Source organism: Diorhabda sublineata, chromosome 5 (assembly GCF_026230105.1).
Source record: "Diorhabda sublineata isolate icDioSubl1.1 chromosome 5, icDioSubl1.1, whole genome shotgun sequence".
Lineage (NCBI taxonomy): Eukaryota > Metazoa > Arthropoda > Insecta > Coleoptera > Chrysomelidae > Diorhabda > Diorhabda sublineata.
In genome coordinates, this window is record NC_079478.1 from 19,114,019 (window position 1) to 19,129,538 (window position 15,520).

General features: G+C 32.0%; 4 protein-coding genes across 5 annotated transcripts in view; 2 read left to right on the forward strand and 2 right to left on the reverse strand.

The window, feature by feature from the left end:
* The first annotated feature begins 4,379 nt into the window (after positions 1-4,379).
* On the forward strand, positions 4,380-7,001 carry LOC130444455 (uncharacterized). Its single transcript, XM_056779578.1, has one exon. It carries the CDS (start codon positions 4,380-4,382, stop codon positions 6,999-7,001), a length of 2,622 nt encoding a protein of 873 aa, XP_056635556.1.
* A 3,238-nt stretch (positions 7,002-10,239) lies between these two features.
* LOC130444634 (uncharacterized) lies at positions 10,240-14,304 on the reverse strand. 2 transcript variants are annotated; one of them, XM_056779880.1, is made up of 4 exons: positions 14,261-14,304; positions 13,064-14,190; positions 12,698-12,931; positions 10,240-11,057 (listed from the first exon to the last, which is right to left on the reverse strand). In XM_056779880.1, the coding sequence occupies exons 2-4, from the start codon at positions 13,101-13,103 to the stop codon at positions 10,786-10,788; spliced, it is 546 nt and encodes a 181-aa protein (XP_056635858.1). In that variant the 5' UTR covers positions 13,104-14,190; positions 14,261-14,304; the 3' UTR covers positions 10,240-10,785. The 2 variants fall into 2 exon arrangements, with proteins under 2 accessions (XP_056635858.1, XP_056635857.1); XM_056779879.1 differs by having other exon boundaries at positions 13,064-14,298.
* On the reverse strand, positions 13,489-14,082 carry LOC130444456 (frataxin homolog, mitochondrial). Its single transcript, XM_056779579.1, has one exon. It carries the CDS (start codon positions 14,080-14,082, stop codon positions 13,489-13,491), a length of 594 nt encoding a protein of 197 aa, XP_056635557.1.
* LOC130444633 (RNA polymerase II-associated protein 1) overlaps positions 14,274-15,520 on the forward strand; it is a 28,849-nt gene continuing 27,602 nt past the window's right edge. Inside the window, exons 1-2 of the mRNA XM_056779878.1 lie at positions 14,274-14,576; positions 15,155-15,345. Of these exons, the coding sequence (XP_056635856.1) occupies positions 14,450-14,576; positions 15,155-15,345 (318 nt within the window). The 5' untranslated portion in view covers positions 14,274-14,449. The remainder of the gene's footprint in view (positions 14,577-15,154; positions 15,346-15,520) is intronic.

The window sequence follows — 15,520 nt, forward strand, 5'->3', positions numbered from 1 at the left end:
GGGGAAGGGAAACACTAAAGGGACAAAAAAAACAGAATATAAGTGGCATGAGAGAAAGCAAGAGTGAAAGAGAGGGAAAAATGGAGCGCAGTTTGAAAATTCAATTTGTTTTTACAGATCGAGTAAGCGATGTTTTACCTGCTCATGTACCTGGACCTAATGGTGTTGCGAAAAATCTTGATTCTATTGAAAAGTTTTGGGATATTCTTTTCAACGATGAAATGATTGATATAATGGTGGAGCATACAAATAAAAAGATCGAAGAAATCTGTTTGAAGTTGGTTGTCGAAGACAAAGCAGAAAGCTATCATCACTTGACTGATCATGATGAGATTAGAGCATATATTGGTGTCTTATACTATCAAGGGCTTTGGAAATCTGCCGATGTAGATAATGACAGACTTTGGGATAAAAAAATGGCGTAACGCTCTACAGATGCGTTTTCCCAAAGCTGAGATTTACATTTCTAGGATCTTGTTTGCGGTTTGACGACAAGAAGTTGCGAGATGAGAATGATAGATTTTCTGCAGTTCGTCAAATATGGGATATATTCATGATGAATTGTCAACAGTATTATACACCGAGCAATAAATGCACTGTTGACGAACAGTTGTTGAGTTTTCGAGACAGATGTGTGTTTCGTATGTACATGAAGGATAAGCCAGATAAATATGGATTGAAAATAGTTACTTTCATATTTCGTCTTCGTTTTGAGAAAGCAATAAAGCAGTTTTTTAGGATCAATATAATTTTTTTCAGATTTACGGAGTACCCTATTTAGGCAAGGGATCTGCTGTCGTGCGAGAAGGAAAGATCCACGAGTACTTTTTCCGTGTCGTTACTACTCCTATCCATGGCTCTCATCGTACCGTAACTTGTGACAATTGGTTCATGTCGGTACCTCTAGTCCAGCGTATGATGCCTGCACCATACCACATGACAATTACTGGAACCGCCAGAGTCTAAGTTCTGCCACACAGATAATCTTACGCTGGTCAGCTTCACGCCAAAGAAAAATAAAATCGTATTGCTACTTTCTTCATATTTGCGCACAACAGAAGTTATAGATAGTAAGCCTAAAATTATTCATCACTATAACGAAACAAAAGGAGGAACAGACACTTTTGACCAGCTGTGTCATTCGTATACGGTATCGAGAAGAACGAATCGCTGGCCAATGAGAATTTTTTACGGCATGCTTGACCAGGCTGCAGTGAATTCTCGCATTCTATTGAAGTGCAAACTCAAAGCTGACAATTCCAATGACAAGTGTACTGCCATAAGTTGCCTTGAGAAACTTTCATTGTACATGATCAGACCGCATTTGTTGAAAAAGTACAACAACACGGTCACTTTGCGCCGTGATTTGAAACTCGGCATTGCCGGGATTCTGGGCTTAGACGTTCACAAAGAAGGAGGATGTGAACGAGTGAAATTCCCGAAGAGACCGAGATGTGCAGACTGCTCGCGAAAAAGCGACAAGAAAACAAATGAAGGTTGTGCAAATTGTGAGCGACCGATCTGTGATGATCACCATTTAATGTTCTGTAGAACGTGTGCTGGAATGTAATGAATAGTTTTTCTGTAGGCAAAGTTATAATAAAGTATATTTTTCGATTAACTTGACTATTTTTCTTCATTCCTCGATTTATTTTTGTGAATTTTCAGTATGAAATGAGGTTTGTAAAGAAAAAATGCACTTTTGAAAAATGACTGAAATTCTGATAATCATTCTTCAAAATAAATACCTTTTTTTCAGCGGGCAATATAACAATATTTTTTTATATGAAGCAATATGTTTCCAGGGAATGCTGCTGAAATTTGAGCATCCAATTCGCAAAATTGAAAAGTTATGAATTTTTAAGTAAAAATGATCATTTTTCGGAGTTTTTTGTAAACTATATTTTTTTTAATAAATTAAATTGAAAATTTTTTGCATCGCACTCATGTAGTCTTGTAAATGGGTAGTTAATGTACAACTGTGAATTTTTTTACGATGAAAAACATCTTAGTTCACTTAGAATAGACGATTATATGTGTTCGAGAATTATATTCTCAAACCAATGAATGATCATTCGATTTTAGAATCGATGATCTTTCAAAAATGATTAATAAATTTACGACTACCTGATCTCAAAAAAAAAAAATAAAAAAATGGGATTGAGTTGTCAGTGCATTTAAAAATGAAAAGTCAAATTAATTTCTCTTGATGAATTAACATAGTTCTTTTATTCAATTTACGTTTCAACTGTTATTTACTGTATTTGGGCGCAGGACAAGTTTTGTGTTTAACATTTTGTGTAGTGTAGTCATATTTTATTATAACTCTTTATCCTGAAAGTGTCTCAATTTATATCGACAGAAGTCAATAAGGCACCAACTACTATAGCTTTACGACCTAAAGTAGTTGCTAAATAAAAGATTATTCATAGTGGCGTATGTCTTTTAGCCTTACACTAAAATACCGTTTTGTGCTACCAAAAATCAGCAACTGCTACAGTCTAAGTGCTGTACAGTTAACAAGTACGTGTAGCACTTTTCACGTTTAGATATAAATAGGCGTGTGGGTAAAGTGGTTGAAGAACACGGTCATTTTCCAATCATCTTTGTGGTCCTTCGAGCCGGATAACAAAAAAGGTATTTACAGAGCCTTTCTTCATACTATTCTTCGAGATTATATGCAATTGTCACAGAAAATTCAACTTCCTTCAAGATATTCAAGTTCCTGTGTCCCTAGGCAGCAGTAACTTCCAGTATTCAAGGATCAAACCTTTAATCTTCCCAAGTGCATTGTGTGTTAAAAAAAAATCAATATATTGCTAGTTCATTTAATATTTCCAAATATTCGAACTCAATTTAGTATAATTTCAAGTTTCAATTGTAAAATTCCAATCTATTCTATTTCGTACAATTGCAAGTGAAGTTTCCAAAAAATGTCTCTGGAAAATTTAAAAACACAGAGAAGATCTGTGAAATCTTCTATTACCAGAATGAATAACTGGATAACTTCCCAATCTACTGTTACAAATGAAACTGCATTTATGAATGAATGTATAAACAGACGCGACAAGCTTGAAAAGTATTTCTTACAATATGAAAATATTCAAGGTCAAATTGAAATGCTTATTGAAAACTCTCAGGATGAATTATCAGATAACGAAGACATAGACTTAGTTGAGAAAAAATACTTCACAACTAATTCTGAACTATCTAGAATGATTGATGAATTGACATCGAACGATAATTCAAACTCTCAGAGTCAAACTAATAATAATTGTAATATCGACGTCAAGTTACCTGATATTTCCTTGCCTAAATTTAAGGATCAGACGTCAGAGTGGCCTTCATTCATTCAACTCTTTGAAAATCTGATTATTTCTAACAATAGCTTAACAAATATCAAAAAATTGCTATATTTAAAAGCTTCCCTTTCTAACGAGCCCTTGCAATTTATAGACGATCTAGAACTTTGTGATGACAATCTTCAAATAGCTATAGATACTTTAAAACAAAGATGATCAAAGTGTTCTACTGTATAACTTAATTGATCAAATATACCAACAAAAACCTGTGAGCAAAACTTGCCCTACGCTTTTACGTGAAGTAACGGCTAAAATGTATAAAATTATACAATCAATGTCAAAACTAAATTTAAATCCAAAACAGTTATTAGATTATATTCTTATTTTCTGGATAGATAAAAAAACTAGATCTACCAACTCGTAAATTATTTGAACAAAGTAAAAAACAAGGTGAAATCCCGTCCCTTGAGAATTTTTTCGATTTTTTGAAACAACGTAGTGGTATTCTAGAGCGCACTCAAAATATTCAAGCTTCTACTTCTAATTCAAATGATACTAAACAAAAGTTTAGTCCCAAATATTCGAAAACAACTGCTCACGTGAATTCTATGATTCCTACAAACAGTCAATCAGATTGTTATTATTGTAAAAATTCTTCACATCGTATCTATACGTGTGAATCATTTAAAAATTTGTCTATCAGTGATAAATATAAATTCATACATTCGAATAATCTCTGTAAAAACTGTCTAGGAGGTCGCCACATCACAAGGGATTGTAAATCTCTAAAATCTTGTTCAATATGTCAAAAAAGACATCATACTTATCTCCATTCTGACTCTTTCCGTGCAAATGATAATGCACATAATAATAATAATGGTTCTATTTCCCAAAACCGTTATAACAACTCACAATCTATTCACTCCAATGTACATACGACAAATGGTCAACATCCTCACACCAAATCGATAAATAATCGAAATAATAACTTTAATCATCAAATTGACGAAAATTCACATTCTCACCAGGCTACTGATAATCGACAAAATCCTTCTAGACCACAGAAGAATTATGATAATGCTGAAACCAACGAAAACTCACAAGATAATAATTCTAACGTATCTGCTATACAAACACAATCCTTATCTGCTTCTAGCTACGGCTAAAATAATTATGTATGACTCTCACAATAACCCATTTAAAACTACTATTCTGCTAGACAACGGTTCCCAAAACTCATTTGTTTCACAAGAACTAGTAAATAAACTACAATTGAAAACGTTTGAAAAAACACTGCAAATTTCCGGCATATCACAAACAGTATCAACCACAAATAAAATGGTTCATTTAAAATTCTTTCCACATTCCAATCCGATCAAACACTTTGAAATACCTTGTGCAGTATTGCCAAAAATTACTTGCAAATTACCACAAGTAAAAATTAACGTAAGCCAGCTACATCTGCCTACTGATATTATTCTAGCTAATCCAGAATTTAACATACCATCGGAGATTCACATTCTAGTTGGGGCCGATTTATATTACAAACTTCTTACACCAGGTATCATAGATCTCGGTAAAAAATTACCTAGTTTACAAAATACTAGCTTAGGCTGGATAATTGCTGGAACTATTCCAAACAGTGCTTCTTTTAATTCCGTGAATATTCAAAATAATGATTCCGTGTTTACAAGCTGTAATCATATTTCTATATCGAACAAAGACCTAAGTTCATCTCTTTCTAAATTTTGGGAACAGGAGGAAATTCCTTCTAAGAGTATTCTCTCGTCTGACGACGAACTAGCGGAAACTATTTTTCAAAATTCCACACAAATTCTGGAAAACGGCAGGTTCCAAGTCAATTTCCCGTTGAAATCTGAAAAAGAACACCATAAACTCGGTGAATCATTTCTGATAGCTAAAAGGCGATTTCTCTCGCTCGAAAATAGAATCCATAAAAATCCAGAATTAATTTTTGAATATAGTAAATTTATTTCTGAATATGTAAACTTGGGACATGCAAAATATGTCACTCTTAACCTCACTAATTCAAAAAACGAATTAAAATATTTTATCCCACACTTATGCGTAATTCGTGAACAAAGTATATCTACAAAACTTCGTGTTGTCTTTGATTCTAGTTGCCCTACCTCAACAGGTGTTTCTTTAAATGATATAACTTTGAAAGGGTACCAGGTGCCACCAGATCTATTCGATATTCTTTGCCGTTTCAGCCTAAATAAGTTTGCGATAACTTCTGACGTACAAAAAATGTTTCGTCAAATTTCTATAAACACAGAACATCGTTTTTTACAAAATAAATTATGGCGAGAAAATCCTCAACAACCCCTGCAGTGCATTGAGTTATCAACTCTAACTTATGGTTGCAATTTCTCTCCGTTTGTAGCGACAAGAGTATTGCAAGAGATTGCAAATAATAATAGTTCCAATTTCTCTTTAGCGGCAAACGCCCTCATATCCGAAACTTACATGGATGATATAATTTCAGGTACAAATTCTGAACATGAATTGATAAAATTAATTCAAGAATTAAAAATTTTATTAGGAAATCACGGGTTTAATTTACATAAGTGGGCCTCAAATAACTCAAACGTTCTCGCTGAAATTTCTGATTCAAACAATTCTTCCTTCTTACAAAATCCTGAAAAATACATTAGTCTTGATTTAGAAAATTCTCAAAATAAATTTCTAGGCCTAAATTGGATCCCAGCTTCTGATAATTTGAACATTTCTGTCCCCACTACCTTTTCAATATTCCCCGCAACCAAGAGAAAAATTCTCTCAACCATATCGCGATGTTTCGATCCTCTTGGACTTTATAATCCCATAATATTGTCTGGAAAACTTTTGGTCAAACAATTATGGCAAGCTAAACTTGACTGGGACACAGAGATATCAGATCCAGTCATATTGGAAAAATGGCATACATTCGTAAACAATCTTCCTAAGCTATCTCAATTAACTATTCCAAGATTCATTTTTTTGGACAAATCTATCAATCTCATCGAAATGCATGGTTTCTCAGACGCGAGTCTGAAAGCTTTTGGCGCATGCGTGTATTTACGAACCATTTATTCTGACAATTCTGTTTCCTGTAATTTAATTTCGGCAAAATCGCGTGTATCCCCCGTTTCTACCACAATTACACTTCCTCGGCTAGAATTATCAGCCATGCTCCTACTGTCTAATTTAGTGGACAAAATTTATAAAAACTTTCAAACAAAGATTAATATTATTTCTGTAAATCTCTGGTCCGACAGCCAGATCGCTTTATGCTGGCGCAATGGTGAACCCAGCCGTTGGACAGTATTTGTAGGCAACAGAGTTGCTAAAATTCAAGCCATAACTAAAGATCATTCATGGAGGTATGTAAATACTATCGATAATCCCGCTGATTTGGTGTCACGTGGCACTAGCGCAAATAATTTAATTTCTAATAAACTTTGGTGGCATGGACCGAAATTTCTATCAAATCCCACTCTCGATTTATCAAAATTTGATAATTTTGCATACCCAAACCTTCATCTTTCTGACATTCCCGAAACAAAAACTGTCGTCATGACTACCTCAATAGAAGAAAATTTTCTTTTAACTTTATTTTCTAAATTTTCCTGTTATAAGAAGTTGCAAAGAACAATGGCGTACGTACATAGGTTCATCAGAAATTGTAAGAATTGAACAAATTTTCTGGTCCTTTGACAGTATCCGAATTGAGCAAATCTGAAATTTTTATAATCAAGACCCTACAACAAACTAAATTTCAAAAGGAAATTAATGAGATTAAACAGAATAAAATTTTATCTGATAAGCAAATAAATAAGCTGAAACCTTTTTTAGACGATAAAGGAATGCTTCAAGTCGGTGGACGTCTTGCTAACGCTGACCTTTCTTTTAACCAAAAATATCCATTACTTCTGCCGTCAAAAAATATAACTGTCAACTTAATGATTAAAGCTGAACATGAAAGGCTTGGAGCTCAAACAGTGTTGTACAATTTTCGACTAAATTTCTGGCCATTGAATGGTTTAAAAATTACCAAAAAGCTTATTCGAAGCTGTCATAAGTGTTTTCGTTTTTCAACTAAGCCATATACACAAATTATGGCAGACCTTCCACGAGATAGAGTCATCCCTGCTCGACCGTTTCAAAAAACAGGACTGGACTTTGGTGGACCATTTCTCATAAAATCTTCCAAATTACGAAAAGCTCCCTTGGTGAAATGCTATATTGCGTTTTTCGTATGTTTTGTTACTAAAGCTATTCACATTGAAGCTGTTACTTCTTTATCAACTGAAGCCTTTATCTTGGCCCTAAAACGGTTCATTTCCCGTCGTGGCAAACCTGTCAAAATTTATTCCGACAACGCCACTAATTTTCAGGGCGCTGATAACACTTTTAGAGATTTAGAAATATTTTTGAAAAATAAAAATAATATTGATTCTATTCAAAATTTTTTATCGCATTCCAAAATTGAATGGAAATTCATACCTCCTAGAGCGCCACATTTTGGAGGAATATGGGAAAGCGGAACAAAAAGCTCATGTCAAAAATTCTTGGAGACTCCAAATTAGCATATGAAGAGTTCTCTACAATTCTAGCCCAAATAGAGGCAATTTTAAATAGCAGACCTATATCACCATTATCTAATGACCCTTCTGACTTGGAATGTTTGACCCCAGGTCATTTTCTTATCGGCGCTAGCCTAACTTCCTTTCCTGAAAAAGATAATACTACCATCCCTGAAAATCGGCTGTCACTATGGCAACAATGTACAAAGTTACAACAACAATTCTGGCGCCGCTGGTCGACTGAATACTTGAATCAATTACAAAATCGACCAAAGTAGCTTAAGTCTTTCCCTAATCTGAAAGTTGATTCTTTAGTTCTTCTTAAAGAGGATATGCTACCCCCTCTACAGTGGTCTACAGGAAGAATCATCGAAACGATGCCGGGGCCTGATGGGAATGTGAGGGTAGTAAAAGTTAAAACAGCAACTGGTATATACACCAGAGCCATCTCTAAAATAGTCCCTTTTCCTGAGTCTGATGAGTCACTTCTCGGTGAAAAGTGACTGATATTCAACATAGGCTTGTAAGTTATATGAACCACCTTGTTGTTTACATTTTTTTAGTTGTTACATTGGTTACTAGAATGTAGTTTCCAATAGGAATCGTTAATTTTTCTTAATATTATAAAATGCATTGAATTCCCTTTCTCGATTTTTAATTTTTACCGTGCGATATTGACATGCTTACAAACATTTTAATGCTATTTCAGTCCCATTTATCGAGCATTTTGAAACTTTTCAAGTTTCAAGGGGCCCAATATGTTCGAGAATTATATTCTCAAACCAATGAATGATCATTCGATTTTAGAATCGATGATCTTTCAAAAATGATTAATAAATTTACGACTACCTGATCTCAAAAAAAAAAATAAAAAAATGGGAGTGAGTTGTCAGTGCATTAATTTCTCTTGATGAATTAACATAGTTCTTTTATTCAAATTACGTTTCAAATGTTATTTACTGTATTTGGGCGCAGGACAAGTTTTGTGTTTAACATTTTGTGTAGTGTAGTCATATTTTATTATAACTCTTTATCCTGAAAGTGTCTCAATTTATATCGACAGAAGTCAATAAGGCACCAACTACTGTAGCTTTACGACCTAATGTAGTTGCTAAATAAAAGATTATTCATAGTGGCGTATGTCTTTTAGCCTTACACTAAAATACCGTTTTGTGCTACCAAAAATCAGCAACTGCTACAGTCTAAGTGCTGTACACTTAACAAGTACGTGCAGCGCTCCTCACGCTTAGATATAAATAGGTGTGTGGGTAAAGTGGTTGAAGAACACGGTCATTTTCCAACCAATATGACTGGAGTCAAAAACGCCCCAGTGTGTCGGCTATGATTGGCGCCAGAAGTGTGTCGGCTAAGGGTTAAATACCAAAAATTATAAAATGAATAATTTACAAATTTTGTCTAATTAAGATGTATTTAAACTATGATTATCGTATTCTTCAAGAAATTCAGCGTATATTTGATTTTACAAGTTTTAGTCTATCTCTTCAAATAAGAGGGGGGGGGAACGGCAGCTTTATCACGAAAAAACGCTTGTAAGTCCAGTTCTACTTAACCTATCTATGCAAACTTAGTCTTTTTGAAGAGAGTTCTTTTCTACCAACGTAAGAGTTGTAATTTCGAAACAACCTAATGAGTAACGTATACGCTAGAGGGTGCTATTTTTTATGGTTAAAGGAAAATGCTTAAAATTTACACATTTCTTAAGATATCTTGTAATACGAAAAAGATATCGATATGCAGTTTTCGCTATTCTGTTGCTAATTTGGTCTACTTTTATATACCTTAATTAGAACTGCATGTTTCCATTCAACATTTTTCAAGGATAGCTAGATTTAAAAAAATAAAAATAGCGCCCACTAGCGTATACGTTACTCATCAGGTTGTTTTGAAATTATAACTCTTACATTGGTAGAAAGGAGCTCTCTTAAAAAAGACTAAGAACTGCACTTACAAGCGTTTTTTCATGATGTAGCTCCCGTTTCCCCCCACCTCTTATTTGAAGAGATAGACTAAAACTTGTAAAATCAAATATATGCTAATATCTTGAAGAATACGATAATCATAGATTAAATGCATCATAATTAGGCAAAATTTTTAAATTATTCATTTTATAATTTTTGGTATTTAATTACGCCCTCTAGCGGTGGACTTACAAATCTGTAAATAATTTCCAGGTTTTTCTCGAGGTCACTTTTGTTATAATTTTTTTTTCCCGGAGCTGTACTATAAACGGTTCTCGAGATATGGCAGAGAGCCATTCTTATTGGGACATCCGGTACAATTGGAAAGCAACTATTATAGTAGTTTAATAAACAAATAAAAAATTATGTTTTTGAATTTTTTTATTGACAATAGCTTAATGCCTTATATATTAAATTAGCCATTTTGGTGAAATATTGCTACTATACTAATTAAATATAAATCACTTTTCATAAGACTTAACAAAATTTGGTATAACCATCAAATAAAAATGACATTATGTTAACTGGATTAATTTGGTATAAAACATTGCTACTCAAACCAGAAGTTAACCTATAAGTAATAGTCTTTTCAAAAATTTTATTTTGAATTATGAATTCCCAAAACTCCATCTGTTTGGTACCGTTTTTAGGAAATCAATCTTGAGTTGTAGTACTTTAAATAATGATATTCAATGTTTCAACTTTTGTGTACATTTTTTTATAGAATTACAATCAAAAACAAATAATTTTTTTCTAAGTATAGGATTATTCTGATTAAAATGGGTAATCGAAAAATTTTTAAAATGTTAACTCTACAAAAAGATATATTACCAAACCAATTTTTATGTCTCATAGAAAATTAAAACTCAAAACAGTTTTTCAGTCACAAAGCAAAACTAACATTTCTGAAACTATTCAATAAGATGTATCAAAGTCCTCAAAACTCTGCATTTGAGGCAATTCTACTTCAAAACTCTCATCCAACAACATTGGCACATCTATAGTAAACATATTATTTGGTACCAATTCAAGAAAATCAGAATCTATGACTGGTTCCATTTCTAAATAATCAAAATCAGAATTGACAGAGGGAGGAGGTGAGTTTTTTGGAAATGAATAATCTCGCAAAATCTTTATGATTCCTTCTTTTCCAAGATGTAATGGTGGCCATACATCATCATACAAATCTGAAAAAAGGAAAACTTTTAGTCTCTATACAAATAATTAATTTTTAGTGTATATAATCAAAAATAATAATTGAATCTTCATTACTTATTAACATTGTTATCAAACCAGTTTATGAAACATATTGACAACGCACTAAAATTCATTTTTAGTCCTCTTTCAAAATGGGTAGAGCTTAATTTTTATGAGATTGTTTATGTAAAAAAACAAAATATATACTTACAAAAAATCTAGAAAACTATGCTAAAATTAAATTAAAGTGAACAGAACAATGTAGATCATATATCAAAAGCATATAAATATGAAAAAAAATAATCCTAAGAGTTTAAGGTTTTTACAATTAAATAAAACTATTGATATGGTACGAGCATAAGATTATCAATGTAAAATCACTAGATAGTTTAATCTTTCAAACAGAACATGCTAGACGGATATAGTTTACAGATTTGGTACTAGATCTCGCTAAGGAGTGAGTAAATGTGTAGGAGTTTCATAAATGCCTCAGTCTAACCCTACTCTTAACCAGAGATAGTCGTTGCCTTTCACCAGACCCTAAGCAGATTTTCTTGTATTTAACTGATAGTATTTGCTCATGTTACCTCTTTATTTTAATTACTTCTTTGTCATATTTAGCTTTTTTTTACTTATTTCATTATATTTGGATGATAGTAATTACCTATGTTAATTATTGTTTTAACATATCCTTTTATTAGATATTTCTTTGTGATATTTGGCAGAGGCGTCACTACTTATGGTGCAGGGGGTGTACTGCGATCTCAGAGGCGCCCCGCGCCCCGGAAATTTTATAGTGAGTATCCTATCGCTACCGAAAGGTGCTTACTGGCATTGGTTTTGATTTTTTTGCAAACACGCCTATTATCGTTGAGAACTCGACTTTTCAGGAGTAATAAATAGAGTTTACATTGCCTTATTCAAACGTCGTGCGTGCGGCATTTCTAAAAGGACTGTATGTGTGTGCTGCTTCTTCTACAATACCATAAACCATAATTTTGCGAAGGAAGCCTTATTGCAAAAGAATAAGAAACAGTTTATGGTAACTTGAAGTGCTAGTTGTATATATTCCATTTCAACAGTGCTCAACACGCTTAAGTACTATAGGGCGCTAGGGTGATTATTGCACCTGGCCGCTATGTGAGCTAGAGACGTTTCGTATATTTATCATTTTTTTATTATACTCTATGTACTATACTACATACTACTCTATACTACATATACTCTCTTATGTTTTACTGAAAACCAGAAATTATGTTACACAATCTATTTAGAGAATAGATAATTTTATAATTAATAAGTTTCTGTTATTGATTTACCTATGAACTGTCTGATGTGCTAATTAACAAAAAAGTAAGATGGGGTAAATGAATGCCAAATGCCTTAAAATATTCACAAAAAAATCCCATATCCGTCTTTGAGACGCATGTTCCTGATAATGCAAAAAAATCATATTTTGTCTGAAGGGTTAAGTCCAAGTAACTAGTTACCATATAAATAAAAACCATTACAAGGTGATAACTCTTTCTGTAGGAAATAGTACAAAATACTATTTCTAATAAATTTCTGATGATCTGTGTATACTTCCAAATAGTTTTTTAATTACCTATAATATTTCAATACTACTCACCATCCACATCTTTACCAGAAAACATAAAGTCTTCTCCATTCAAATCTTCTTTTGGAGAAACTTGAGACAGGGAAGCTTTAGGTGATACTTTCTGTTTAAATACATCTTTATTCATGGTATTATTTGATTTCATTATTTTGTCTGCTGAAGATTTTCCATTCACGGATCGGTCAATAAAAGGTTTTCTAGTTAGTTGATGGGGGACGGGCTTCCTCTGAATGTTATTTTCTGCATCTGCAGTAATCACATTTATAAGATATTATAAAATATAGAAAAGTTAATATAATGGTAATGCACATTTATACAGTAAACTTTTAATACAACATACCAAAAAATTATATAAAATGTTCAAAAATGACTACTTACTTTCTGATAAATATATTTGTACAGCAGGTGAAGAAAACATTTTGATATGTCGTCGTATTTCGTGTGTATTCAGCAGAAACCTATTTTCTTGTAATTATATTTTTTGTAATCAATTCAAAATGGTTTCAACGGTCACAGATTCAATTCAATTTTTTATTTACTTGACAAATAATTTGTTTTTCAATATATTGCCTCGACTATTTAGTCTTCATCCACCATTTATTTTTTGTCACAAATTTACATTTACTGCTCATGTATTAGGAAAAATACATTTCAAGAAATGCACTTTATGTATCTAAATTAAAAAATAAGATAGTAATAGTCATTAATAAGTTCGGTATATTTCACATTTGTATAGTAACTTTATAAGAAGAAGAAGACTTTAACATATGTCAAAAATATCAATTATTTTGATTTACAATACATTAATTACTTTTATAATAACAGCAATTAGACATATCTACTTTTTCTCCTAATATAGTTGAAAATTCATTTTGTAAGAGTTCATGTAGAGTTTTCATATCATGTTTATATAACCAATATTTTCCTTCAGGTACAAAATCATATCGTTTAGGGCCGGATTTTGGTGAACTCAACCAGATTTGTTTGTTTGGTGACTGTCTGTTTATTACATAAGTACCATATTGTCCTAAATTTATTGTCAGTATCCCACTGCTAAAAGATACATCAGCTGATTGAAATTTTTCATTTGATTCTACCAATTCTTCAAAAAAATCTGTTAGATCTTCTAATGTTTCCTCACACACCTTTTCAAATGTAATATCATCTATTTGTTTATAGGTGAATGTACTATAATGTGAATAAGCTGTGTTTTTACTTGCCAAATAATGTTCTCTTGTAATATTTAATTTTGTACAATTTGGAAAGTACAGTCTTCTTTGATAGTTACACTTTAATCTTCTTGGTCTAATTAATTTAAATAATCTTAACATTGCAATATTTTCGTCAATAAATAACCACTTTTCTTCTTCCAATAGTCCACTACAACTTCCTTTCATCATTCAGTTCTCATTGCTACTGGCATGGTCTTATAAGATGCTACTGTGTTGGTTGATTTTTCATGTTGAAAAAAGAAGATTAATATTTCCCCTCCTTTTATGTTATTTCTGTAAATATACAAATTGTTATATTATTCAAATTTACGGCGCTTTAACAATATATTATTTTAATTTTCACCTTAGTTTAACAGTAGCACTTGTCTATTCAAATTATATTAACTAGTTACAAGGAACATCGCTTTCCAGTGTGTGATATATATCATAGATTGAATCTTTTTTGCATGAATAGATCTATGGTTATATGTAAAGTAAATAAACTTCAAACATAACCTAAGATTTCAAATTTGTATTTTTTCTACGCCTTAAAATGTATTCCAGACCTAAACCAGGAGAAACCGAGGAGGATTTGTTAAGATTACAAAAAGAATTTGAAAAGAATAAGGCTCAAAATAAAATAATACCAGCAGCGACCGTTGTTAGCGACAAAACTAAAGGTATACCTCGATAATTACAAAATTCATTATATGTGAAGCTTGGTTTATGTATCCAAAATTTGAACTAAATTAAAATTAACATTGAAGTAAACTATCTTCTTAATTTTTTGGTTTATGCAGTAAATTAAGGATTATTATAGATTAAGATTAACCAATAGAATTTCCCCCTATGGGTACTATTTTATACAATTGTCTATCAGTATTCCATCGTCTATATGACTTTGCTAACTTTCAGATATTCCCTTTTCCTATTTTTTGATATCAGTTTTAAAAATAAAATACCACGGCGGAAAGTGGCCCAATAACTTGAATAATATTTCCATAACCATAGAACAAGGATGTTGTAAACAAAACAATACTACCAATGCAGGCTGATCTAATGTATTTTGTGTTCATAACTTCACAAAATTAAGGCATTAAACATGGAAATGAAAAGTTAATGAACTCTTAGTTTGACTTTTAATCTAATTTGTCAGTTTAATGGTAATTTTTAATTTTGGCTGCATAAACATATCTCGTTTAGTGTAGTACTTGCTTAAGGTTAATCTAAATACATATTATGTGATGCATTTTTTCAGAAAATATACAACATGAAAAAGAATCTGAATCTACTGAAGTCATTGACATCCAAGAACAGCTTGCAAATACATTTGAAGCAATTCCAAGTAACATTAAGTTAAAAGGTATAGTGGAAAATAAATCTGAAAATATACAATGTGTTTTTAAGTTTAACAAAACAAGTGGATTTCCAAAAGCGAAAAGACGCAATGTAAGATATTTTTTATTATTTATTTATTGGATCTAAAGATTAAAATACTGAACAAATACTATAAACTTGTGGATAATTGTATCAAAAGCACTAATAATAATAGAAAACTGAAAACCTGATTGGCTTGTTGACAAACTTTATGAAATTAATATGTATATGTATCTTTATTTTCCAA